Genomic DNA, 25,821 nt, shown 5'->3' with positions numbered 1-25,821 from the left:
GCATGAACGGGGGAGGGGCAGAGAGAGAGGGAGACACAGAATCGGAAACAGGCTCCAGGCTCCGAGCCATCAGCCCAGAGCCTGACGCGGGGCTCGAACTCACGGACCGCGAGATCATGACCTGGCTGAAGTCGGACGCTTAACCGACTGCGCCACCCAGGCGCCCCAATGTTTATTTATTTTTGACAGAGAGAGACAGAATGTGAGGGGCTAGTGCCCAGAGAAAGAGGGAGACACAGAATTCAAAGCAGGCTCCAGGCTCCAAGCTGTCAGCACAGAGCCTCATGCAGGGCTTGAACTCACGAACCACGAAATCATGACCTGAGAGTAAGTTGGACACTTAACCAACTGAGCTACCCAAGAATGAAAGTTCTTAATGTAAAGTGCTACAGTCACTGTGGAAGACAGTATGGGGGTTCCTCAAAAATGAAAAAATAGAACTACCTTAAGATCCAACAATTCTGCTTCTGGTTATATATTCAAAGAAAATGAAAATACTACTTTGAGAGATATCTGTACTCCCTTCATAACAGCATTATTTACAGTAGCCAAAACATGGAAACAACCTAAGTGTCCCTCAATGGATGAATGCATAAAGAAAATGTGGCATAATATATGTACTATGTCTCCATATACACATACATATACATAAATGTATTATACATATGCATATAAGTGCATATACACATTTAGGCATGTGTTTGTGTGCGTATGTATACATATACTTATATATAGATATATGATGGAATATTATTCAGCCATAAAAAGAAGGAAATCCTGCAATTTGTAACAACATGGATGAGACTTGAGGGTATTATGTTAAATGAAATAAGTCCGAGAAAGACAAATGTTACACGTTTTCACTTATATGTGGAATCTAAAAAACTGAACTCATAGACGCAGAGAACAGATTGGTGGTTTTCAGGACAGTGTCATGGCAGGAATGAGTCGAAGTGGCCAAAGGATACAGTCTTCCAGTTATAACACGAATGAAGTCTAGGGACCTAATGTACACCATGGTGACTAGAGTTAACAATACTTGAAATATTTGAAAGCTGCTGAGAGTGTGAATCGTAAAAGTTCTCACCACACACACACACACACACACACACACACACATACACACACATACAAAGTATTTCTGTGTGGTGATGGATGGATGGATGTGTCACCTAACCTTAATATGCTAATCATTTTGCAATACATGCATATGTGAAATCATTACATTGCACACCTTACATTTATACAAGGTTATGTATCAATTATATCTCAGCAAAGCTGGAAAAAAAAAAGACGAAAATTCCTGACCCCCAATTGCATGCATTTAGTAAAAAAGGGGACCTACCATTTCCCTTCTCAGGGTCTTTCCTTTCAGGCCAGTAGCTTTCCCCTTAGCAACGCCCATGCTCCGCTAACTGGGGGCCCATGCTGCTAATTGGCAACCATGAAGGAGCCTTGCTCTGCCCATCCCTGCCACTGACCCTTATTTCAGCAACTGTATCCTCAATCCTGATACATGCAACCCGGGCCCCACCCTTTAGACAGGGGAAGAGGGAGAATTTTACGAAAACAAAACACTTGTTGAGAGACATCAACTATCTTTTATTCTAGAGCTGTTAGTATTTCTTGCTTATTCCTATGCTTTGTCCATTTTTACATTTCTTATTTAATTATAGCTTATTTTTTAAAAAACGTTTTATGTTCCAAGTATAGTACGGAGCATTTTAAGTCTGTCACTTCATCTAACAACCTTGTGAATTAGATACTATTCTTATTCATATTTCACAGATAGGAAAATAAAGCTAAGAGAGATTTACAAACCGCCCAGGGTCATTCCTACTTCTGGTAATTGTGAGAGCTGCCCTGTTCTAACTGCAAAGCCTAAGTGTTTTAAAACTTTAAAACCCTGCCACATGTACAATTTGCCCAATAAAATAGAAAGGTTGCATCAGATTTTATCCTCTGAAATATAGAGGTTACAAACCATCGCATTTTTTGTTTTCACTATTAATGTTATTTAGTGTATGTGTGAATCAGAGAGCTGAAAGTAAATCTCTACAGGCCTGAAAACAAAGTCTTTGAAGAATACATTTAGGGAGCGGTAGATGCAGGTAGCAGCAGACAGGGCATTTTTCGTTTTGCTTTAAAGCAGGAGTGACACCCCCCAGGAATGTCAGGCATTCCTGCAAAGAGGCCACACTGCGTGCTGATGGCTCAGGTCTTTCAGTGCTCAGACAGGCCCTACCTCGTTGTTCACCACTGTGGATACAAGCCCTCGCTTGAAATGTCTTTTATTCACGAAGAATAAACTTCGATCAACAAACGGACATGATGATCTAGACCCTGAACTTAGAGTTTTCAAAACGAAAAGGCAAGATAAGACCCTGGATAGGACGCACCCAAAACGTACCCATCAAAGCAATGGGCGGTAGTTAGGACCCACTGGTGTCCGATGATTGACCCTCCACACAGGTGGCTCCGGGCTGTCAGCTTCACTTGCAGGCTAACTTGCCAAGGCCACTCTCCCCAGGAGGAGTTGGTCCCTCCAACAACGCGTGTGTCTGTTTTTGCTGAGCAGACTGAAAAGAGAGTGTTAAAGTTAATGGTTGGAATTAGAGGTGAATCAGAGTTCTCTGGAGCCAAGGGAAACAAAGTACACCATTCTATTGTTTAAGACTAAGCAAGCTATCAAAATAACACAGACAAGCCTTTACAGCTCCATGAAAAAGGGAGGCTTACTCACCAGAACTGTCCCCACTTATACACAGCCTCAAAGAATAACCAGAGCTCGCTCGTGTCCCGTGCGTAATCCTAGTTGGGGACCCATCCAAAGATAATCGTAAGGAACACTTACACCTAGATAAAAGGATCGGTATAAAGATTAAACCTTCACACAGGAGGATCATTCATGAAGTTGGCTTGCCGACTGTCTGTGAAAAATGAATGTTCACTAACTTCTTTCTTCTACAGTCTTCTGGGAGTAAAGAATAAGTAAAAAACTGACAGCGGATCGTCTTGGTACAGGTCTCTTGGCAAACATTCACTCCTTCAACAAAGGTTACATTCAACTCTTCCCCTTCAAAAGCAACTCCTGAGTAAATTTTGGAATGGCAGGGCTCTGTGTGAATTAGAGACATAAAAAGGCATTAAATGAAAGCAGCAGTTAGGCCACATCTACACAAGTCGTTGGTACACTGAGGATTGTTTCGTTGCTATTACTTGTTAAAAGATCACTATCATCATTGAATCACATTACCAGGCAAACTTTGCTTGCAGGTTAAAAGGCTGTATCCAGATATGGTGTTTTCCTGAGGAGTAGGGGAACTTGGTGTCCCGCTTTTGGAAGTCTTAAGAAAGCAAACGTTTCTATTAACAAAAAAAAAAAAAAAAGCAAAAGACAGAGAAACAAAATTGCGTTAAAGGCAAACACCAGGGGCGCCTGGGTGGCGCAGTCGGTTAAGCGTCTGACTTCAGCCAGGTCACGATCTCGCGGTCTGGGAGTTCGAGCCCTGCGTCAGGCTCTGGGCTGATGGCTCAGAGCCTGGAGCCTGCTTCCGATTCTGTGTCTCCCTCTCTCTCTGCCCCTCCCCCGTTCATGCTCTGTCTCTCTCTGTCCCAAAAATAAATAAACGTTGAAAAAAAAAATTAAAAAAAAAAAAAGGCAAACACCAAACAAAGCACCTCGTGTTTTGAAAAGCACCTCTGTAAAATTTATTCTTCTGAGAAACTCTTCTGTTTTTTTTTTAAAAAAAACAACTTTATGTTTTATTTTTGAGAGAGTGAGCAAGAGAGTGAGATCAAGTAGGGGAAGGACAGAGAGAGAGGGAGACATAGAATCCAAAGCAGGGTCCAGGTTCTGAGCTGTCAGCACAGAGCCCAACTCAGGTCTCGAACCCATGAGCCGTGAGACCATAATCTGAGGCGAAGTCAGATGCTTAACCGAATGAGCCACCCAGGCGCCCCATAGGATTTTTTTAAGTCCAAGATTTGTGTGCTTTTGTTAATATCCTCAGTGTAGAACCATGAAGCCTGAGTCTCATAAAATTTGAATTGAATAATGGAAAAAAGTAGGCAACATGATTACATTTCAGTGTATTTAGTAATTTTTTAAATGTTTTTATTTATTTTTGAGACAGAGAGAGACAGAGCATGAACGGGGGAGGGACAGAGAGAGAGGGAGACACAGAACTCAAAGCAAGCTCCAGGCTCTGAGCTGTCAACACAGAGCCCGATGCAGGGCTCGAACTCACAGAGTGTGAGATCATGACCTGAGCTGAAGTCAGATGCTTAACTGACTGAGCCGCCCAGGTGCCCATTTTCTATGAGTTTTAAAAAGAGGGAACACAAAGGCCTTAATTGTCAACAGCCCGACATGGGACTCGAACCCCTGAACGGCGAGATCATAACCTGAGCCGAAGCTGGACACTTAACCAACTGAGTGACCCAGGCGCCCCCAAGTGTCTGACTTTTGGTTTTGAGTTGGTTTCGGCTCACGTCATGCTCTATTGTTCGTGAATTTGAGCCCCACGTCGGGCTCTGGGGAGCCTGCTTGGGATTCTCTATCTCCCGATCTCCTCTCTGCCCCTCCCCCACTTGCACACGCTCTCTCTCCGTCTCTCTCAAAAATAAACAAACATTACAAAAAAAAAAAAAAGAAAAAAAGAACATAGGTGGAAAAGTCCATGAAGTTCCTAACTAACCTGCACCTGGCGGAAAAGGGCTTGCTGCGGCTTGGAGCGCTCTGCGCGAAATTCCCAGAAGTTCTCAAACACTCAAACTAGAAAATGACAGCGATGACCGGACGGTAGCAAACGTCGCACATTCTTACCTTTGCGGTTCCAGATGCCATGCCTTTGTGTGGAACGTAAAGAAGAGGCAGTTCGGATGATAGGTGCAAATGGTTTGGCATACAAAAGCATCCGGGGTAACGACTCTGGCAACGTCCACATCCGAGAAGGCGAGATGCTGGAAAATGTTCCTGCGGCAACCTGGGAACTCACAGAGGGAAGACAGTCCTCAAACCGCACGATGCTCAGGTGACTGTACTTTGTCATCGTAACGAAAGGACATGATGACTGTTTGTTATGCATAACGCTAGACATCCTCGAGGGGGGAGACTGTCTGTTGAAATACCCTCGGACTCGTTTGTCATTCGGAAGAAGGAAAAATTGGGCTAAATCCGATAAAAGCTCGACTCCCATGTCAGAGAAATGAAACAGCTCAACCTGTGTGTCCAGCTCCAGGCCGACCAGTGCAAAATATTTAGGTTACTCAGCCTATCCTCACATTCTCTCTGTGGTACCTCGACCCTGAATTCCAGGCCTTAGGAGCAGAAGGTTTTGTGTGGTATTTTCCCGAATATTATGAAAAAGATCTTAATAAAAAGCATTTAACAAAAATATCAGGTGACAAAAAAATAAAAATAAGAGAAAACCCACCTTCATTATCCTTATATAATCTTTTTTTTTTTTAATGTTTATTTATTTTTGAGAGAGAGACAGAGTGCAAGCAGGGGAGGGCAGAGAGAGAGGGAGACGCAGAATCTGAAGCAGGCTCCCGGCTCTGAACGGTCAGCACAGAGCCCGATGTGGGGCTTGAACCCACAAGCTGCGAGATCATGACCTGAGCTGAAGTCCGGCGATTAACCGACTGAGCCACCCAGGTGCCCCAATATAATCTTAATTCTAAATTACGTTTTTATTTGTGTTCATATTATTTACTAAGTTTACTCAATTTGATAACATAAATTTTATTAAAATGATGGGAGCCTGAAGAATAATTATAGCATTTACAGGAAGGACAAAAGGAGTCCCAGTTTAAATGAACATAGTTTTATCAGGAGAAAGTACCTCCCATGACATAATACCTACATGTGGGCAGTCTAGGAAATGAGGCTTCAACTAATTAAATCTTCAAAAACAAACAAACAAACAAACAAACAAACAAACAAAACCCAAAACACAGATTCTGGAAGCTGAAAGAAAACTTGTGCCAACCTACAACTATATCCCCTGAAGGATGTATGTGACAAGTTGTTCAACTTTTCTGAGATATTTATAGTGATAAGAGCTCACTTCCTCATGACAAGGTCCAATACTTTTTCTTTAAAATTTTTTTTAATATTTATTTATTTTTGAGAGAGAGAGAGACAGACAGAGCGTGAGTGGGGGATAGGCAGAGAGAGAGAGAGAGACAGAATTGAAATCAGGTTCCAGGCTCTGAGCTGTCGGCACAGAACCCGACAAAGGGCTCCAATTCATGAACCGTGAGATCGTGACCTGAGTCGAAGCTGGGCTGCTTAACTGACTGAGCCACCCAGGCACCCCTGACAAGGCCTAATTCTTTTCTGGACCGTTCTAGGTGTTAGGATTGTTTTTTCTTTCCTTATTTACTTCATGGTAGCACCTACCTACATCTGCCTAATGGAGCCACACACATTAGTCTAATCCTTTCTCCAAAGACAGCCCTTTTTTTTTTTTTAATTTTTTTTTTCAACGTTTTTTTTAATTTATTTTTGGGACAGAGAGAGACAGAGCATGAACGGGGGAGGGGCAGAGAGAGAGGGAGACACAGAATCGGAAACAGGCTCCAGGCTCTGAGCCATCAGCCCAGAGCCCGACGCGGGGCTCGAACTCACGGACCGCGAGATCGTGACCTGGCTGAAGTCGGATGCTTAACCGACTGCGCCACCCAGGCGCCCCAAAGACAGCCCTTTATAAACAAAGAATTCAGATAGTCATCCTGACTCTTTTTCAGGTTAAATACCTTTAACCTGTCCCTTGAGCCACTTTTTGTTTTCCATTGCTTCTAGATTTCTTACGGTCCTGGTACCCCCTTTTGAAGTGCCCCGGGCATCCATCGCTGCAGAGGAAGTAGGCAACACAGAACTGAATACAATTTGAGTCCCTATCTGACCCATCCAGATGATAATAAGCCAGGGGCTATCTTGTTTGAAAGACCGTTTTCTTTTTCAGAGCTACTTTTCCTGTGTGTTTCATTTGTTTTATCAAAAGCATACAGGATCGGTGTGGGAATGGCAGACGAAGGGCCTCTGAAAATCCTCTCTTCCATAAAAGTGATGGGCGCACCGGCCTATTCGTCAAAATCAATGTTTTCGGAACTCTAGAAATTGATCAAATTATAACCGTCCAGGGAGCGTTTGTTCAAGAAGAACAGCTGACTCTCTATAAGAACAGTAAGTTTGGGGGCCCCCGGGGGGGGCTCAGTCGGCTCAGCATCTGACCCTTGATTTCGGCTCACGTCACGATCTCACAGTTCCGAGAGATCGAGCCTCAAGTCAGGCTCTGTGCTGACAGTCCAGAGACCGCTTGGGATTCTCTTTCCCTCTCTCTCTCTGCCCCTCCCCTAAAATAAATTAAATAAACATTAAGAAAAAAGGATAGTTGCATAAGGCTTTGGGCTGACGGCTCAGAGCCTGGAGCCTGCTTCGGATTCTGTGTCTCCCTCTCTCTGTGTTCCTCCCCTCCCCCGCTAGCATTCTGTCTCTCTCCCTCTCAAAAATAAATAAAAAATAAAAAATAAAATTTTAAATGGGGCGCCTGGGTGGCTCAAGTCAGTTAAGCGTCCAGCTTTGGCTCAGGTCATCATCTTGCAGTTCATGAGTTCAAGACCCGCAGTGGGGGTCTTATGCTGACAGCTCAGAGCTTGGAGCCTGCTTCAGATTCTGTGTTTCCCTCTCTCTTGGTTCCTCTTCCTCTCTCTCTCTCTCTCTCTCTCTCTCTCTCAAAAATAAATGAAGGTTAAGAAGAATTTTAAAAACAGAAGGATGAAAGCCGTGAAAACAGCCTCACAATCATGCGGAAAAGAGACCAGCAGTCCCGCAGCCCTGGAGCGGGCAGAATGGGGCTGGGGCTGCTCCAATGTCCCATCTGCATCCCCAGGCAAATGCCATTATTTGACTTGTCTGGAAATTCTTGGGAAAATCCCACTCGCAAGGACTGAGTTTATTTTCCATGGCTCAGAGCTTCTTCAGTGTTAACTAACAGCCTTTTCCTTGCAAGTGTTTGTCTAGAACAAACAAACAGGGGCGATTACGTAACATTGCAGCTTCCTAGGGCATTAATCACAGCTGGAACAAACAACAGGCTCATAAAAGATCCTAAAAGGGAAACCAGGGGAAAGAAGGTGGTGGTGAAAATCTTGGACATATTCCTGGGAATCTGGAAGGCCACGTGCAAGTACAGGGCTGTGTGGCATAACCAGGGCTGTGCTTGTGCCCCCCAAAGATTTGAGAAAGTCCTAGGCTCTCAGGCTGGCTGACGTTTCGCCCTGCGTCAGCAGAAAGAAAAGGCCCTGGTAAAGTTGTGAAACGCCCGTCTGAACGTTGAAAGCATGCTCCAAAATTCGCAAAAAGCCCCTCCTCAAAGACTGAGAAACTTATTGACTGCAGGCATCTAAGGAAATCCTCGTCCAATCATTAGACAACTATTAAGAAAACTAAGTGGAAACATCAGTCAGTGGTCATATACTCCAAAGAATAAATACTTTACAGAGTTAGCTCAGAAAAGTCACCAAACAAATAGTAACAACAAAAAGCAGTAACAACAGCAGACTCTGGGGAAGGAGGGAACCTGATTTCCAGGGTGACCATATGCTGTTATTTAAAAGGTCTCGGGGCACCTGGGTGGCTCAGTCGGTCAAGCTTCCGACTTCAGCTCAGGTCATGATCTCGAGCCCCAGGTCCGGCTCTGTACTGACAACTCAGGGCCTGGAGCCTGCTTCGGATTCTGTGTCTCCCGCTCTCTCTCCCCTTCCCCACTTGCACTCTGGGTCTCTCTCTCTCTTTTTTTTTTTTTTTTAATTTTTTTTTTTTAACATTTATTTATTTTTGAGACAGAGAGAGACAGAGCATGAACAGGGGAGGGTCAGAGAGAGGGAGACAGAGAATCTGAAACAGGCTCCAGGCTCTGAGCTGTCAGCACAGAGCCCGACTCGGGGCTCGAACTCACGGACCGTGAGATCATGACCTGAGCCAAAGTCGGCCGCTCAACCGGCTGAGCCACCCAGGCGCCCCTCTCTTAAAAATAAATAAACATTTAAAAAAAGTTGTAAAAAAAAAAGGTCTCAATTTTTTTCAAAAAATTACAAGCCATGCAAAGAAACAAGAAAGAATGGCCCATACACAAAAAAAAAAAAGAAAAAAAAGGCAGTTAATATAAACCCTTGCTGAGAAGTACAAACTTCCTCTTGTACTGTACAAAGACTTCAAGCGAGCTATTTTAAATATGTTCGAAAAACTAAAGGAAGCCGTGTTTAAAAAACTGAAGATAGTATGAAAACCTTGTCTTGCCAAAGAAAGGATATCAATAAAGAGATAGAAATAATACTTTTTTTTTTAAAAAAAGGACCGAATATGAATGTTAAAAGTGAAATATTCAGTAAATTTGAACTGGAAATATGGTACACACCACGGAGGGGGGTGTGCCCGAGGGAAAAGGAAACAGAGAAAGAAACAGGAAAAGGAAAAGGGAAACAGGAAAAGAGATGCACTGTTGACAAGTTCTTAACCTCCTGCAGAGGGGACCTAGCCCAGCACCTGACGCCGATCCTGGCACAGAGTTGGCACTGGATGCCGTGTGGCATTGGCCATTGGTGATTTGGTTTCAGCAACATCTTATCGTTAACGCTCTTGATACGCTAAATCTGGTGGAAGGTCATGACGATTTTCTGGATAATTCCATCGAAATTACCTGAATGTCTGAAACTATAGCACTTTGCTGATTCATTATGGTAGAGTGGGTTCACTAGACAGTGGACACTGCCCGGAAATGACCTTCTTGTTTTCCCCGCAGTGTAACTGTACTGGTTTTCTATTGCTGCTGTGACCACTTATCACAAGCCCAGTGGCTTCAAACAACCCAAATATATTAGCTCACAGTTCTGGAAATCAGAAGGCCGAAATGGGTCTCACTGGGATGAAATCAAGATGTCGGCAGGATTTTGTTCCTTCGGGAAGCTCTATAGGAGGACCTGTTTCCTTGCCTTTTCCAGCTTCTAAAGGTTACCATCATTCCTTGGCTTGTGGATCCTTTCTCTATCTTGAAAGCCAGTGGTACAACATCTTCAAATCTCTCTCCCTCTCTCCGATGCTTCTGTCTTCCTTTTTCTCTTATAGGGACTCCTGTGACTACATTGAGCCCACGCACATAATGTAGAACCATCTCCCATCTCAAAATCACATCTACAAACCTCTTTTGACACGTAAGGTGACATATTCACGTGTTGCAGGAAATAAGTGGGGACATCTTTGGGAGACTCTAAGTCTGCTTACTACAATCACACAGGGAACTGGTAGCCACACACTCGTGAGTTCGAGCCCCGCGTCGGGCTCTGTGCTGATGGCTCAGAGCCTGGAACCTGCTTCGGATTCTGTGTCTCCCTCTCTCTCTGCCCCTCTCCCACTCACACTCTGTCTCTCTGTCTCTTAAAAATAAATAAACGTTAAAATTTTTTTTAGAAAAGAAAAAGAAATAGTAGGCATACAATTACCAATTTCTGAGAGTGCACAGGGCTTCAGGGAGAATCCAGATGCCACGTTAGCCAGGAGCTTTATACTGGTGGGTGTTCCTCCTGCACTGTGCTTTAAAAGGCAGGTGTTCCTGAATGTGAAGAAAAGAGGTTACTTCTCTCCCCAAACTGCAAGATGCACGCAGAAGCCCATTTTGCGTTGAAAGGATCTATGGTCGGTGGGAAATGAAGCAATCAGAACAATGACTTTGAAAATGAGTGGGTTCGGGGTTTGTATTATTAATCAGAGAGACATCTTTCCGCTCTACCCAAGGAAGCTTCGGGTGAGAATGGGGTGGGAGACATTATTCAACCAAACCCTCATTCCCCAAGAGATGGAAGTTATTCTCCTTAGAAAAACTGGCAACAAAACTGAGCAAATAAATAAGTGGAGTGGTTAGGTCTAAAAGCCCTGTTTGGTTTTCCACTGGGGGGAGAAAAAAGTTATGAAGCGTACAATTAAATCTCAAAAGCACCATCGGAAAGGACAGACGCAATGAATTTTACTCACCGGTACTCTGCATTGTAAAACGTGTGAGTGGCGTACGTGAAAAATTGGCAGTGAATGCTGTTGGTGCACTTTTTTTGGCATTCTTCAACACTTTCAACCTTAGAGACGTTAAAATTGACTCCTCTCATATCAATTCCTTTATGAATGTCTCGATGGCAAGCTGTACACACAAGATGCACAGAGCAAATTCAGTCCGTTTCCTTCTAGAAGTAGATCATCAGTTAGGGTAGTTTTGAAGGATGATACTCTGTTTTTCACAACTGCCCCGTTAGTTGGGGGATTTGGAGTTTTTGTTACATCCCTAGATGATCAAACTCTGCTTGAAATAAACACATTCCAGTATGTTTTAGAGCACTACCATGGAGAAGGGGTAACTTTGCTTCCCAAATTGTAAAGTACGTGCAAAAGAATACGGGTAATAGTTCACCCTGAAATTAACAATAAGCAGAGGAAGGCAAACGAGGCAAATAATGGGGGCCCTGGTGATTGTTCTAGGAATTTGCATTGTTATACTAACTGATGTGCCTTTGACTTCCTGCACTGAATGAAGAAGCTTCTCACTTTGCTTCTTCTTGGCTTTCAACCACTCCTGCCTGATGGCGAATTTCATCCGTAAGCCCTGCCACTGACATCCATGTGTCAAACCGTTATCATAAAAGGTGAACAGTTCTTGTATATTCATGAGGAATCCAATTTTATTCTTGCTTTAAAATTTTGTTAAATTCCACTTAAGCATCCTTTCAGTTGGAATGTATCTTATATACAAAAAATATAGATAATTATTTTAACAGACAGTGAACCAAATTTGTGATTTAGGCTTTTTTAAATTTATTTTTTTATAGAACTTTTTTTTAATGATTACTTATTTTTGAGAGGGAGAGAGAGAGACAGAGTGCAGGCAGGAGAGGGGCAGAGAGGGAGGGAGATACACAATCCGAAGCAGGTGCTAGGCTCTGAGCTGTCAGCACAGAGCCCCCGACACAGGGCTCAAACCCACGAACCTGTGAGATCATGACCCGAGCCGAAGTCGGCCACTCAATTGACTGAGCCACCCAGGCGCCCCTAGGCCTTTTTTTTTTTTTTTTTAAAGCGCTCAAATACATTAGTTAGAACCTTGGATAAAGAAACCAGCAGTATAAACCATAATGTATTGGATGTAATGTTCCACTCCTCAGGGGGATGGTGAAAAAAGGCATAAAACTACATTTAATGGTGGGAAAGACAGAAAATGTACAAACTAGTAGGAAAACAATATATGGAGGTGGGTGGAGCAGTAGATAATCCACAGTGATTCACGCACACAAGAGTCTGTAGATTCTAGAAACGAAGTCTCTTTCCAGTTCTGGTGCGCATGAGAAAAGAAACTCACTGAGTTGGAATGGGTTAATTGCAAACTAAAACTTTTCTTTATGATCAACTGAAAGCTATAAATCTACCAATAACTGTTTAAAATTTTTTTTTCAACGTTTATTTATTTTTTGGGGGACAGAGAGAGACAGAGCATGAACGGGGGAGGGGCAGAGAGAGAGGGAGACACAGAATCGGAAACAGGCTCCAGGCTCTGAGCCATCAGCCCAGAGCCTGACGCGGGGCTCAAACTCACGGACCACGAGATCGTGACCTGGCTGAAGTCGGACGCTTAACCGACTGCGCCACCCAGGCGCCCCTACCAATAACTGTTTTAAATGAAAATTGGTCCTGAGCTTAGGGACTTTATGTCCTTGGGAGCAATTATTCACTTTAATTTGAGATACTTGGGGAGAGTTAGAAGGGAACATTAAATCAAGTTCTCTAAGACTGAGTTTGGGAAAAAATTAACAATGACTACTAGTTATTGAGAAAAGCAAAATATTGTTCTTTAAATTTTATTATGATAACATAATGAAAAATAATGCTTAATTGAATAATTTACATTAAGTTGTATGAGGACATAAATTTGATCTTATAAAATGGGAGAGGTACTCGTCCTCAGGTAAGCCACATATTGGCTAAGTCAGATCCCCATGTTTATAACGAAGGACTGGATACTATACAAACTGCGGATGCATATGCATGAGTATTGAGGGAGTGGTTGGTGGTAACTGGGGAAGGAAGGATAAAAAAAAAACCCAAAAACTTTAGGGGGCCCCTGGGTGGCTCAGTCAGTTAAGCCTCCAACTTCGGCTCAGGTCATGATCTCACCGTTCATGCGTTCCAGCCCCGCCTCGGGCTCTGTACTAGTAGCTCAGACCCTGGAGCCTGCTTGGGAGTCTGTGTCTCCCTCTCTCTCTGCCCCTCCCCTGCTCATGCTCTCTCTGTCTCTCTGTCTCTCTCAAAAGTAAATAAACATTTAAAAAAAATTTTAAAAACTTTAAAACACCTGAAATATGAAAGTACAGAATTAACTGTAAGCAGTAAAGGTAAAACAGCAGTGATACATAGTCACAACATGGTTATCTGAAGGTTCTGCCAGCCCATCAATTGAGAGATTCTTTTCTGTACCTTTCACTTTCAGATCAGGTATGTCAGGCAAATGGTTCATTTGCCTTAAATTAGGATAGGGTTGGAAATGTTTCACAAGACATTAGTAGCAATAAGTGTTAGAATTTAAATTTCCTGGCCTCTTAGTCCTCACTTTTTTTTTTGAAGAAGTCTTATTCTTTTTTTTTTTTTAAGTTTCTTTATTTATTTTGAGAAAGAGAGAGAGAGCACACATACATGAGCAAGTGGGAGGAGGAGAGAGAGAGGTAGAGAGGATGAGAGAGAGAGAGAGAGAGAGAGAGAGAGAGAATCCCAAGCAGGCTCCACACCATCAGTATAGAGCCTGATGTGGGGCTTGAACCCACAAACCGCAAGATCATGACCTGAGCAGAAATCATGCCCTGAGCAGAAATCAAGAATCAGACGCTTAACCGACTGAGCCACCCAGGTACCCTAGAGGTATTATTCTTATTAGCAAGGTTTACAGAGCCCAGGCCTTCAGGTTGGGGGCGTAATGGGGTTTTGTAACCTCTGCATTATTGACATTTGGGACCAGAAAATCTTTGTCATAGGGGGTTTCCCTATGTGGAATCTTTAGCAGCATCTCTGACGTCTGTCCAATGCCAGTAGCATCCCCCCACGTTGTGACAAATGTCCCATGGAGGAAGAACAAAGTCACCCCTGGTTGAGAACTATTGAGAACCACTGGGGCACAAATTATCTCAAGTAACACGGGAATAGAGACACTGTCCATGTTCTCTTAAAGAGCCTTATCTGCAACTGGAGGTGGGGGAAGGAGGCAATTATTTGAATGTGGTTCACTTTCTGCAAATCTTATACTGTAGGGCTAACCTCGTAAAGAATAGAGGCTCCTTAAGCACGTAACTGGTAAAGGCAAGAGGGAGGCCACATCCAGAACAGTGCCCCATCTCTGTTATCCTTCTGAGTACTCCCTCCCAAAAGTCCAAGGCAGTACAGAGATTGAACAGAAGCTATTTTAAGGTGAACCCCTTACTCATTCAAATAAGAAATCAAGAAATCAAGAGCTTACCACTTATTTGATGGCCGCATTGCTTTAAGGAGTGTCCAGAAATTGTATTTGCCCATGACATTTTTGGCAGGGTTCCCGTAACACTGTCTTTCAAGAAGCAACCAAACCTGTTTATAAAAGTACTGTCAGTTAGAGAGTAGAATAATAAACACACACTGGTGAGATGTCTAACGTTTTCTATACACTAATAAATGTGGCCAGGAATAAGGAAAATAATAGAGCTTCCCTGACGCTTGCTAGAAAGAACATTCTTAGAGGCAATTGCATAAAATCTAACAGGCTTTGTAATACCTAACCTCAGCATTATTTCTCTTTAAAAAAAAAAAAAAACATTTTTAAGTACGGAAAGTCAATCATATTAAAGAGGTAATGATTTTTTTCCCATGTAACACTTCTGTCTTTGATGCCAATCTTCTTGGTAATCTTTCACAAGGATTCTGGAACCTAACTCAACTTTTTATTTGAAAAGTTGATGCCTGTCACATACAGTCTGGGTTTTCTGTACACGCTTAACATGTTGAATCAGGGGATGTTTACCTAGTTTCTAGTTTCTAAATTCAAATGGTGTTAAGATAAAAGGCTTCTGGAAATGGAGCAACACAGAAATGTTCCTGCTGTATTTTGAACAAAATGAAAGCAAATGATTATGAAACCATGGCTGCATGACCTCATAAGATTTTTAGTGACTATTTTTTCCAGTGCTCTTACTTTCCCCAAATGCCAGTAATATGTATTTTCACGTATGCGCATCCCCCCCTCCACACACACATAATGTATGTACCACAGGTGCCCAAAGTCATTCACTACGGGCCCCTTCAGTCCAGAACTTTCCTGAGGTCACAAGCTCTGGAAACGCCTCAACTTTATCGTCAACAACATGTTTGCCTTGTGTTGTATTTTCTTAAGACCGTGTTATCCACCAACACGATCACGAGTCAGGCAATAAGTATGTTTCCTTGTTCAGGTGAAATATTCACCTGTTTTTAGACCCTTTCTTGAGACAATCGCTTAACCCAATGGTTTTCAAGCATTTTCCTCGAGGCCTTGGGTAGGCAATGCCTCATTTCTACTACTTTAGGCGAAGGCAACAGTTGTTCTAGCATGTGTATTTCCAGGCCCAAGCCACTCTGGTTCAGTAGGCCAAACAGTTTGGGGTCTAAGGCTATAGCCTAAGACTCTGCTAATGTAAGAACCAACCGCTCCAGGTGACCCCAGTGAAGCTGGCCCTCGGACCCCATTTGGGAAACATAACCCTGAAATAGCTACACCTTTTTTGCACGTCACTGGCTCTAGTTTGAAGCATGGATGGCTTCTCCAATAATGAAATATCAGCTTTTACCTTTTGTCTGTGTCATTAGTGGAACTTTCAGGAAGAAAGCTGAAGAGCAAGCACCTCGGATGAAATGTGCACATCATCTGACAGTGCTCGGCATTCGGGGTATACATGGCAGTTAGGTCCCCACCTTTGAAGAAGGTATTTTTATATAGTTGAGTCAGGCAGCCTGTGGTATAATCATCAAAAAGAGACATTAACTTGGAATGAACACAAATAAGTATCTTGATAGAAATACGTCTGTGCTGTGAACCTTCTTACTTCCTCCACTAACTATCCAAAGAGCTTCACAACAGGACTTTCATTAGAGAGGTGGAATGACACATATTGAGGTGGCTATTTGAACAAGGCGTCGTGTTATTGAAGAGTCACTCGATGGGTACTTCCATATAAAAAAGCTTGGTTGATTTTTACCAAATCAAACAATAATTTTCCCATAAATTGTCCCCAAGAAAATACAATTCTAGCTTGGTTTCTCCCTGTTGCCTAACATGCTATGGAAATACCATGCCTTGAAAATAACAGGCTTCCAGTTACGGAATGAATAATTCACGGGCGTAAAAGGCACAGCATAGCTAATACAGTCAATGGTATTGTAATAGTGTTGTACGTATGGTGACAGACGGTAGATAGACTTGTGGTTGAGCCCAGCCTAACTAGAAGAGAGGCTGAAGCACTATGTGGGACGCCTGAAACTAAGGTAACATTATGTGTCAACTATAGTCAAACATGAAACTTAAGGGGAAAAAAAAAACCCACAACAACATTTGATCTCTTTTTCAAAACCCTTTCATAACAACCGTTCCTGCTAGATTCTCACAACAGCTCTGTAAGGGAAGTTAGGGACAGACCTCATTATATGCCTCTGACTTTAACTGAGTCTCAGAGCAGTACACATTTGCCCAAGATCCACGTAGCTAACGAACGTCCAGGAAGAGAAACCGAATTCTTCTCACTACCAGCCCTGTTCCTTTTCCCAGCGTGCGATGTTCAGTGTTGTTCCCCATCTCAGTTTAATGTCAGCAAACTACGAGTTATTGGGTATTTAGTCGGCTCGTACAGAGGACACACTTATTCGCTTGGTTTCTACGAGCAAATGCAAAGGCAGGCCTATGCTACCCTGAACATCCATTCTGAACTATTTGCTGTCTGCAATTGGTCACCATTCAAAAGGACGCCACATCTCACGTGTTATGAGAATATCAAGGGATACCTTTATTGCTCTACTGTTTCATATATTAAAAGTAAACCTTTAATGCATGAATCTGGGTTTACCTTGAACGACCTGCTTTCTTTTTTTTAATGTTTATTTTTGAGAAAGAGAGAGAGAACAGAGGCAGAGCAAGAGTGGGGGGAGGGGGGGAGAGAGAGAGGGAGACACAGAATCCGAAGCAGCCTCCAGACTCTGAGCTGCCACACAGAGCCCGACGCGGGGCTCGAACCCATGGACGGGGAGATCGTGACCTGAGCTGAAGTTGGAAGCTTAACTGACTGAGCCACCCAGGTGCACCTGCCCCCCCCCTTTTTTTTAATGTTTATTTATTTTTGATGAAAGGCTCGTTTTAAAGTCAGCTTAATAAGCTTTTCCAGCTAGATAGCACACTTGCTTGCCAGTCAATCGTCCGTTAACCACAAGATACGCCAATGATAACTTTGTTCATCCTCCAGGACATCTATTTTCGTACTGCCCTCCAGGGAATGGGCAGCTTAGACACATGTGTTTCATTACGCACTGAAGATTAAAATGTCCTCTTACACTATCCCACCCCTCTGGGGATTCTGGCCCTGAGCTCTATTACGATGACCTAACCCGGCAAGATCGCGTCTCGCTTCTCTTCCTCTCGGTGGTGTGGCTAAGATGACTATCCCTTGGGCAAGTTTTATATTTAGAAAAGCAGACATCTCTTCGGGTGGAAGCTTATGGGAATACAAGTTGCCAAGTGTACAGGCCCAGATTTCAGAGACACCCAAAACACTGAGCGGCCAGTCCGGTGACAGTGTTACCTGCAAAGTGACCTGTGTTTCAGACAACTGGTGCATGTGGCTGATGCGCAGTTATCAAGCGGCCATCCTCCCCCTTCGCGGCGCACAAACGTGCATGCGAACAACGGCCTGTGCCAGCCTGGGAGTTCCCATTCGGCCACGTGACTCGGCTGATGGGAAGGTGCAACTGGAAACCGACCAACATTGGAGCAGACTGGGGGGAAAGTTCTAATAGGTGTTCTTGCTTATCCTCAAAACTTGGTAAGGATGATGATGATAACGGTGATAGGCTTGTTTGTATCGTGTTTTAGAGCTTTAAAGCAGTTACACAAGTTATCCCATAACATAAACTATGTCACGCTGTCCTCTGTGTCCACGGACTTCGGGCGGGTTATTTGGTCTTGTTAAAAAAAAAAAAATACATCATCAATAAGAAGAAAAATACCCTATTTTTAAAAAATTGGGCAAAGGAAATGAGAAGGTAATTTACAAAAGAAACATAAATAGTATATGGAAAAATGGTAAGGATCATAAAGATTAGGCAAGTTAAAACAACAGATGCCATTTTACTCACCAGCTTAGCAAAAAAATTTGATTGTGTAAGTTCCCAGTGTTGATGTGCTGATTTTGGCTCCAAATGATGAAAAACCTAGCTCAATGGGACTCAGTATAAATAAAATGTATTGGTCCAGAAGCCAAGTCCATGGTGGATTTGGCTTCAGGAGTAACCGAACAGCGTACTTGGCTGATCCCATCAAGGTACAATTCCCCTTCATACATGTGCTCTGTTCCATGGCTTTGCTGTCGCTCTCAAGCTCCACATAGTGACAAGGTGGTACCAGAAGCCCAGGCCTTTGTGTTCCCCAGTGGTTCAAGTCCAATTGGAAATAATAAGAAGAAAACTCTTATTTCTAGAAGTGTAAGCAAAGGTCTTGCTCTAGGGCTTTGGCTCTCGTCAGGTCACTGTAGCTAGCAGGATGTGTAGACCTACTTACTGGTCCAGGCCTGCCTGGGTCACAAGTTCATAGACCCAAACTTGGAGGCAGAAGTTTCCCAGAAACAAATTAGGATACTGTTTCCAGAAAGGTGACTATATGTCCAGTCACAAAATAATGGTTCACTACTGGAGTTGACCTAATTGGGGTATGTGATTACTCTTATCTGCTGGTGGAGATGGCTAACTGGAGAGTCACCCTTGTGAAAGATAATTCCATTACGTATATCACAAAACCTTCTAAAATATTCACACACTCTCGTACCTAACATTGCTTATTTCCAAAATGTTGTTCTACAGAAATAACTGAATGTGTATAAGCATGTGCATACAAAAATACCACGCGTAAGGAAGATTACTAGGCTGCAAAAAATGTCATGTATATAAAAAGATAGCTATAAATGGAAAGGTGAGTTATAAAAAAGTATCTATAATTAATAACATCTTCGTTAAAGGTATAGACATGTGTAGAAAAATATCTCAAGGACTAAAAAAGATTTTTAACAGTGGCCATTTCTGTAACGTAGGACTTCAGATAATGTGCGCTTTCTCGTTTGCTGCTTACCTGCACCTCTAATTTTCCTAGAATATTTTTTTTGCCAAAAAGATAAAATTGAAGTGGCCATAGTCCATAGCATCTCTGGCTTCTTACTCCTCAGTATTCAGTGGATTTGTATATGGTAATGATCATGGTAAAAGCAATTAGACATGGGGGCAGATTTCCATTTAGAAGGGGGGGGGGTCAGCTTCTTTCTGAAGAAATTATATTCCTTTACAAATGTAACCCTTACCCAAGAGGTATTTATATCTTAGCCACACATCTGGGGGGTAAGTAAATAACCAGTGAGGTGTGGTCTTTTTAAGTGAACATAGACTCAAAATCTACCCATAATGGTGGCTCAGAGAAAATGACATTCTATAACAATGAATGATAAACAGTGTCCAGAATCATCTGTATTCCCTGAACACTTAATGGAATGGATAGAAAGGGAAACAAGTTCAAAACCCAACACTGAAACCAGAACTACTCAAATGGATGATTTACTAATTTAAATTTAAACCCAATACTTTCATTTCTGAAGTAGTTCCCCAGTGGCCTGAAAGAGTACAAATACGCACCGGGGACTTAGGACACGACTTGGGTCGGACCCAGACCCTACAAAATGCCTACCCTGAATATTTAGATCAAGCTGATTTGTAGAATATGGTAATAATACAAATTGAGGGCTGAGTGTTTAAGACCTGCTTTGTAGAGAGCCATTTACAAATAGAAGTTTCTGTTAACACAGGCCCAAAGACATTCTCACTTCTGGGCTCCCCAGCGCCCATGTGTCTAAGGCATTGCGTCTGAAAAGTAGCAGTTGCCTCTGAATATTAAAAGGATTTGCGTCCTGACTTTTGGGGTCTGCCTCCTTCCCGAAGCTGTATGTTCAGTGGCCTTCTCTGGGGCTGGCATTCTTGTTAACTACTCCTCTCCCACACACAACCTTAGGTCTTAGAGATAATCCACTCACCACAGGAAACTGTAGCAAACAAGCAAGTGAAGTAAGCAGCTTGCCTGAATGAAATCATCCTAAAAGAGAAAGCAACACAGGCATAATCCTGCTGGTTACAGCTCATAGTTGACATGAAGCCTAATTTACGGTGATAGAGGTTTTCTTATCAATGTCTGCCTTGCAAATCTAAGCACATAATGACCAGTACAGGGAACAGGAGCTTTCTGTATATTTCATGCCGGGGACTTCGCACAAGATTCCCACTGAGACCTCTAGACTACCGCTGTGTTTGTCCCTCACTTGCCACCTATGTGGCTGATAATTACCGAAAGGGAGTCGGTAGACGGAAACCTCTTGAATGGAGCAAGAGGAAAATTATTGTAAATAATGGCAATAATGTCGGCCCAGAGTCCCTACGTAAAGAAAAGCACTCACTCAGCATGATCAAACTCATTTAAATTTTAAAGCTGTCAATATTCTCTTTGCTTTTAAAATGGCCTGAGACTAAAAGGTTTCATGTATAAGAACATTGAGTTTCTTCTACACTCACTAAATAGGCCGGAAATTACAACATAAACTGAGAGCTTCTTCTCAAAGTAGAAATAAGCTTATACGCTTAATTAAAAATACACACACACACACACACACACACACACACAGAAATTATTTGGAAGCAATCAGAATAATAGAAATTCTCTACCTGAAAGCGAAATTGCTTCCGTGGTTCTGGAGGTGAGGATGTCTCTCGCCACTTAAAAATGGGTGGTTCAAGGCCTCCTAATGGAGCACTGCAGGCAGTATTTGCTTGGCTCCAATATTGACTTTGGTTTTTGGCCAACAGTTCCAACTTTTTGTCCTGTCAACATATTCTATGAACGTCCATTTCCTGTGTTCAGCTATCTAATATGTTAACTATTTCATGTTAGGGCCACCCTATGCATGCACAGACTTCCATTTTCAGAAATGTTCACAACCACCCCAGTTATCTGGAGTCATGCAGCCTAAATCTCATCTAACTGAACTTTTTCCATCACAGTCACCTGGATGACAGCTGACTGAGGGATGCATAGCTCCTTCTGGAAGGATCTTTTGGCAAACGATATCTACGCTTTTCCAAACTCTAGTCAAAGAAGCATGTTAAGTAATTGTGTCAAACAGCACGGCCTGCAAGCAGAAAAAGATTTACTCTCTGGTCCTTTTCAGAGAAAGTAATCTGAAACCTGCTATAAAGCACTAGTGGCAGGGGCGCCTGGGTGGCTCAGTCCGTTAGGCGTCCGACTTCGGCCAGGTCACGATCTCGTGGTCCGTGAGTTCGAGCCCTGCATTGGGCTCTGGGCTGATGGCTCCGAGCCTGGAGCCTGTTTCCGATTCTGTGTCTCCCTCTCTCTCTGCCCCTCCCCCGTTCATGCTCTGTCTCTCTCTGTCCCAAAAATAAATAAAAAATGTTGAAAAAAAAAAAAAAGCATTCGTGGCAGAGTTTAGACTTCCCTGTCAGGATGCCTCATCTGGGAAAAAAAACAAAAACAAAACATACTGCTTTTCCCAGACGTCTGCTCCTGCTCAGGGAGCTCTATTTTTATTCTTATATTTAATAAAAATTCTCCTTGTATACGGAGATATACCTTCTTTGCAACCTCTATCCTTCAGTCCTAGATTTACCTACTCGATCTACATAAAATAATTTATTCTTTTTTGTGTGCTTTTTAAACTGCCTAAAGACCATAATCACTTGCCCACGAAATCTCCTTTGTCTTCCAACCCTCCAAGTTACAGTATATCATTCTGGCTAGTAAATCAGATTTTTAGGAAGTTGAGCCTTATGTAAATATTTTATGCATATTACTGCAGTGCAGAGCCGTGTTTCTTAAAAATGTAGCATAATGTTGCCGGTAAAATATTTTCTGGCTGTAACGAAGTGGCATATTTCAAATATGCATGCTGTGCTGCCTTGTAGATTCGGGGCATTAACTAGCACACCAGCCGTCAACAGAAAGGAATGTTCTACCCCGTGCAGTTTAAGAGAATTTAAATAGGGGATCTCACCTGTTACCAGCCTCAGCAGAAAAACGACCAGTGGAACACATCCACCTTTGCCTCCAAAGCACAGCAGAAACCCTCAGAGGTTGTCTCCCTAAAAGGTGCGATTACAGGTTTTAACCTACTCGCGTCGACTTCGGTGTTCCATTTTAATATCTCTTACAGCAAAACGCAAGTCATGCTCTAGCAAGGCAAGAAAACTCAAAATTTTCTTCTTGGAAGAACCAAATGAGAAATAACTCGAAGAGGGGCAGGGGTAGGCCGAATTCTAAAATGTCCCCCAAGATTTCCCAGTCTAATCCCGGGGACCGAACGCAGGAGGAGACGCCCTGTCTGTCCCCGATGACGTTGCGTTGCGTGACACCTGCGATTTCGCAGGTGTAATTAGGATCGCTGAACAGCTGATTTGGGGCTAATCAAAACGGAGATGATGCGGGGGCCTAATCCCATCACGGAGGCTCTTTAAAAGCAGAGCTTGCTTCTGTGGTTAGCCTAAGGAGAAGGCAGACACCAAGGGCGAGAGGGACTTCGTTGGCTTTGACACCGATGGGGCCTGTGGCAAGGACCCCAGAGTGGCCTCTACTACTTCCAACAAATGTGTAATGACCTTGATAGAGGATTCTTCCCACAACACCCACACCGTGGTTTGGGGCTTGTGAGACACGAAACAGGGAACCCAGCTAAGCCCACCTACTGACCCACAGAACACAGAAGGATACATTAGGGTTGTTTTAAACTGCTAAGATCGCAGTCGGTTGTCACATGGCAAAAGGACACTAATATAGGTTTATTTATCTGAAGTGAAAGTGGCTTGGAGAGAGGGGGGGTTTGCAGCAGGACACTTTGGGGAGAGGGGAATGGAGGAGAGTCCCTAGTGGAACACAGGGTGCTGGATGGGAGGCTGGGCTGGAGACAGGGTGGTGATCTGCCCTGGGAGCTTTCAGAGAACCTGGGTTTTTTTTTTTTTTTTTTTAATTTTTTTTTAGTGTTTGTTTATTTTTAAGAGAGAGAGAGAGAGAGAGACAGAGGACAAGCAGGGGGAGAGCGAGAGAGAGAGACAGAATCTGAAGCAGGCTCCAGGCTCTGAGCTGCCAGCACAGAGCCCTGATGCAGGGCTGGAACTTGCGGACCCCGAGATCATAAACCCAGCCAAAGTCAGATGCTTAACTGAGCCACCCAGAAGTACCCCCTCCACACTTTTTTTTTTTTAAGAGAAAAGCCTTGAATTTCTCATGAAGCTGTTGTGGGGCCAGGAGAAGGGCCGACCAGGAAAGAGGCAGATGAACAAAAGCTACATTGTGCAGCTCAGTAAGAATCTCAGTTCACTGAGAGCTGAGAAAGGTCTTGGGAGGTGCACCTTGGATGCCTGAGAGATTTCTGCGGTCCGCATCGCTGTGGCATTAAGTGTCCCTGAGAAGGGCCCGACTTTAGGCTCTGTCCTTCCCGGTGCACTTCTTTTACACATGTAGTACCATTATTATAAACACATATGTAAGTAAAAGATATAGGAACAGAATAAATTACAAAATAAATAATTTAACAGAACTGCAGTGACTGCCCTTGTGGTGAGGCTTCAGCTGGAAGGGGAGAGTAATCTGCTCTTTGTAAGGGATCCGGAAGAGGAAAGGGGGCAGTAGCAAACAGGAGAGGCCATCCTTCAGCATCTCATTTAAAAAGAGATCTTCTATCCCTCCTGGGTCTTTACTATGCTTCTTTTTCTTCCTAGCACCTACCACTAGCTGACAACACGCTACCCATTTGCTCATTTTAATGTTGTGTTTCTGCGGCACACCAGCTCCCACCTTGCTGTTAGGCTTGGGTCTCTAGCTCCAAGAGCCCTGAGGAGCTCTTGGCAGACAATTATTGAAGGAGAGAGTGAAGTGGTGAATAAATAAGAAATTAAATGTTTTTAAAAGAAGGAAGGAAAGAAGGAAGGGAGGGAGGGAAGGTGGGAGAGAGAGGAAAGAAGGGAGGGAAAGAAAGAGGGGGGGAGGGAGGAAGGGTAAGGAAGGGGAGAGGAGGCGAAAGATGGGGAGGGGAGGCGACGGGAGGGGAGGGGAGGGAGGAAGGGAGAAAGAGAAAGAGGAAGGAAGGAGGGAAAAGAAAGAGAGGGGGCAGGAAGGGAAGAGAAGGAAAAAAAAAGAAAGAAAAAGAAAAAAAGAAAGAAAAGAGAGAAAGAAAAAAACAATTGAGGACAGGATGGTCCTTTTACCCACAGTTGTGGACCATCTAAGTCACGTACGAGAGTCACTGTCACTCTTGTAAGCAAAGTTCAGCTGCCGGTCACTGATAACACTGACAATCATTGGACTAAGAGGCAGACTGGCTCCAACCCTGTGAACGTCCCCTGTGGGGAGCAGGTGCCCTCTTGAGGCTCCATCCAATTGCTCAGGAGGAGACACTGCCACCCTCGGCTTTCATCAACAACTTTGTTTCTGGTGGTAACGGATCGACAGTAGATACAACGTCGAGCGTTACCAACCGAGTAACAATTAATTATGAAGGCACAGGAGGCCGTGAACCCAGAAGCACCTTCACAGGCTTGCGGAGCTGTGGCCACATGAAAACAATTAGTTGTGCCTGAGCGGATTCAAAGTTTTAATTTTTTTTTTATGTTTATTTAGTTTTGAGACAGAGAGAGACAGAGCATGAGTGGAGGAGGATAGAGAGAGAGAGGGAGACACAGAATCCGAAGCAGGCTCCAGGCTCTGAGCTGTCAGCACAGAGCCCGACGCGGGGCTCGAACTCACGAGCTGTGAGATCATGACCTGAGCCGAAGTCGGACGCCCAACCGACTGAGCCACCCAGGCGCCCCGAAAAGTTTTAATTCACTCTATGTCCCTAAGAATAAAACTTCAGACCTGAGCGAAAAAAGAGACCAAGAGTACAAACAGTAGGATCAAGGGGTTAGGCCTGCATCCTGGGAGAAGATTCCTGTGCCAGCACGCCCTTTACTATCCAACTAAAACATATAGATTTAAATGATATACAGTATTTAAAAATAAAACATTCTAGAAATAAGATAAATAATGTCTAAATACAGTAATAATTTTTTCTTTTGAGGAAAAGGCTGTCCTATGTTTTTTTTTTTAAATTTATTTTTTTTTCAACGTTTATTTATTTTTGGGACAGAGAGAGACAGAGCATGAACGGGGGAGGGGCAGAGAGAGAGGGAGACACAGAATCAGAAACAGGCTCCAGGCTCTGAGCCATCAGCCCAGAGCCCGACGCGGGGCTCGAACTCCCGGACCGCGAGATCGTGACCTGGCTGAAGTCGGACGCTTAACCGACTGCACCACCCAGGCGCCCCTGTCCTATGTTTTTTATATAGGAGTTTGAGCATCTCTATTTCCAAGAGACCTACATTGACTAATACCAGGAAAGATAGGAAGGAGTTCACGTCCACTGTCCGCTACAACAACAAGAAAA

The 25,821-nt window shown here is 43.4% G+C and overlaps 1 protein-coding gene across 4 annotated transcripts in view; it reads right to left on the bottom strand.

The window, feature by feature from the left end:
• Nucleotides 1–25,821, bottom strand: part of KLKB1 (kallikrein B1) — a 33,725-nt gene that overhangs the window by 6,334 nt on the left and 1,570 nt on the right. For 2 of the 4 annotated variants that reach the window (XM_043559293.1, XM_043559303.1), the window contains exons 1-11: nucleotides 21,056–21,178; nucleotides 20,374–20,432; nucleotides 15,889–16,051; nucleotides 14,550–14,656; nucleotides 11,039–11,198; nucleotides 10,510–10,619; nucleotides 4,829–4,988; nucleotides 3,257–3,366; nucleotides 2,956–3,118; nucleotides 2,744–2,856; nucleotides 2,411–2,579 (exon numbers count right to left, since the gene is read on the bottom strand). In XM_043559293.1, the coding sequence (XP_043415228.1) occupies nucleotides 2,411–2,579; nucleotides 2,744–2,856; nucleotides 2,956–3,118; nucleotides 3,257–3,366; nucleotides 4,829–4,988; nucleotides 10,510–10,619; nucleotides 11,039–11,198; nucleotides 14,550–14,656; nucleotides 15,889–16,051; nucleotides 20,374–20,431 (1,313 nt within the window). In that variant the 5' untranslated portion in view covers nucleotide 20,432; nucleotides 21,056–21,178. Of the gene's footprint in view, nucleotides 1–2,410; nucleotides 2,580–2,743; nucleotides 2,857–2,955; nucleotides 3,119–3,256; nucleotides 3,367–4,828; nucleotides 4,989–10,509; nucleotides 10,620–11,038; nucleotides 11,199–14,549; nucleotides 14,657–15,888; nucleotides 16,052–20,373; nucleotides 20,433–21,055; nucleotides 21,179–22,398; nucleotides 22,510–25,821 lie in introns of those variants that run through there. The other 2 variants (XM_043559319.1, XM_043559314.1) reach the window with 2 other exon arrangements.

The sequence above is a fragment of the Prionailurus bengalensis genome, chromosome B1 (assembly GCF_016509475.1).
Source record: "Prionailurus bengalensis isolate Pbe53 chromosome B1, Fcat_Pben_1.1_paternal_pri, whole genome shotgun sequence".
Lineage (NCBI taxonomy): Eukaryota > Metazoa > Chordata > Mammalia > Carnivora > Felidae > Prionailurus > Prionailurus bengalensis.
Note: the sequence above shows the minus strand (reverse complement) of the source record. Positions and strands in the feature narration are given on the sequence as shown.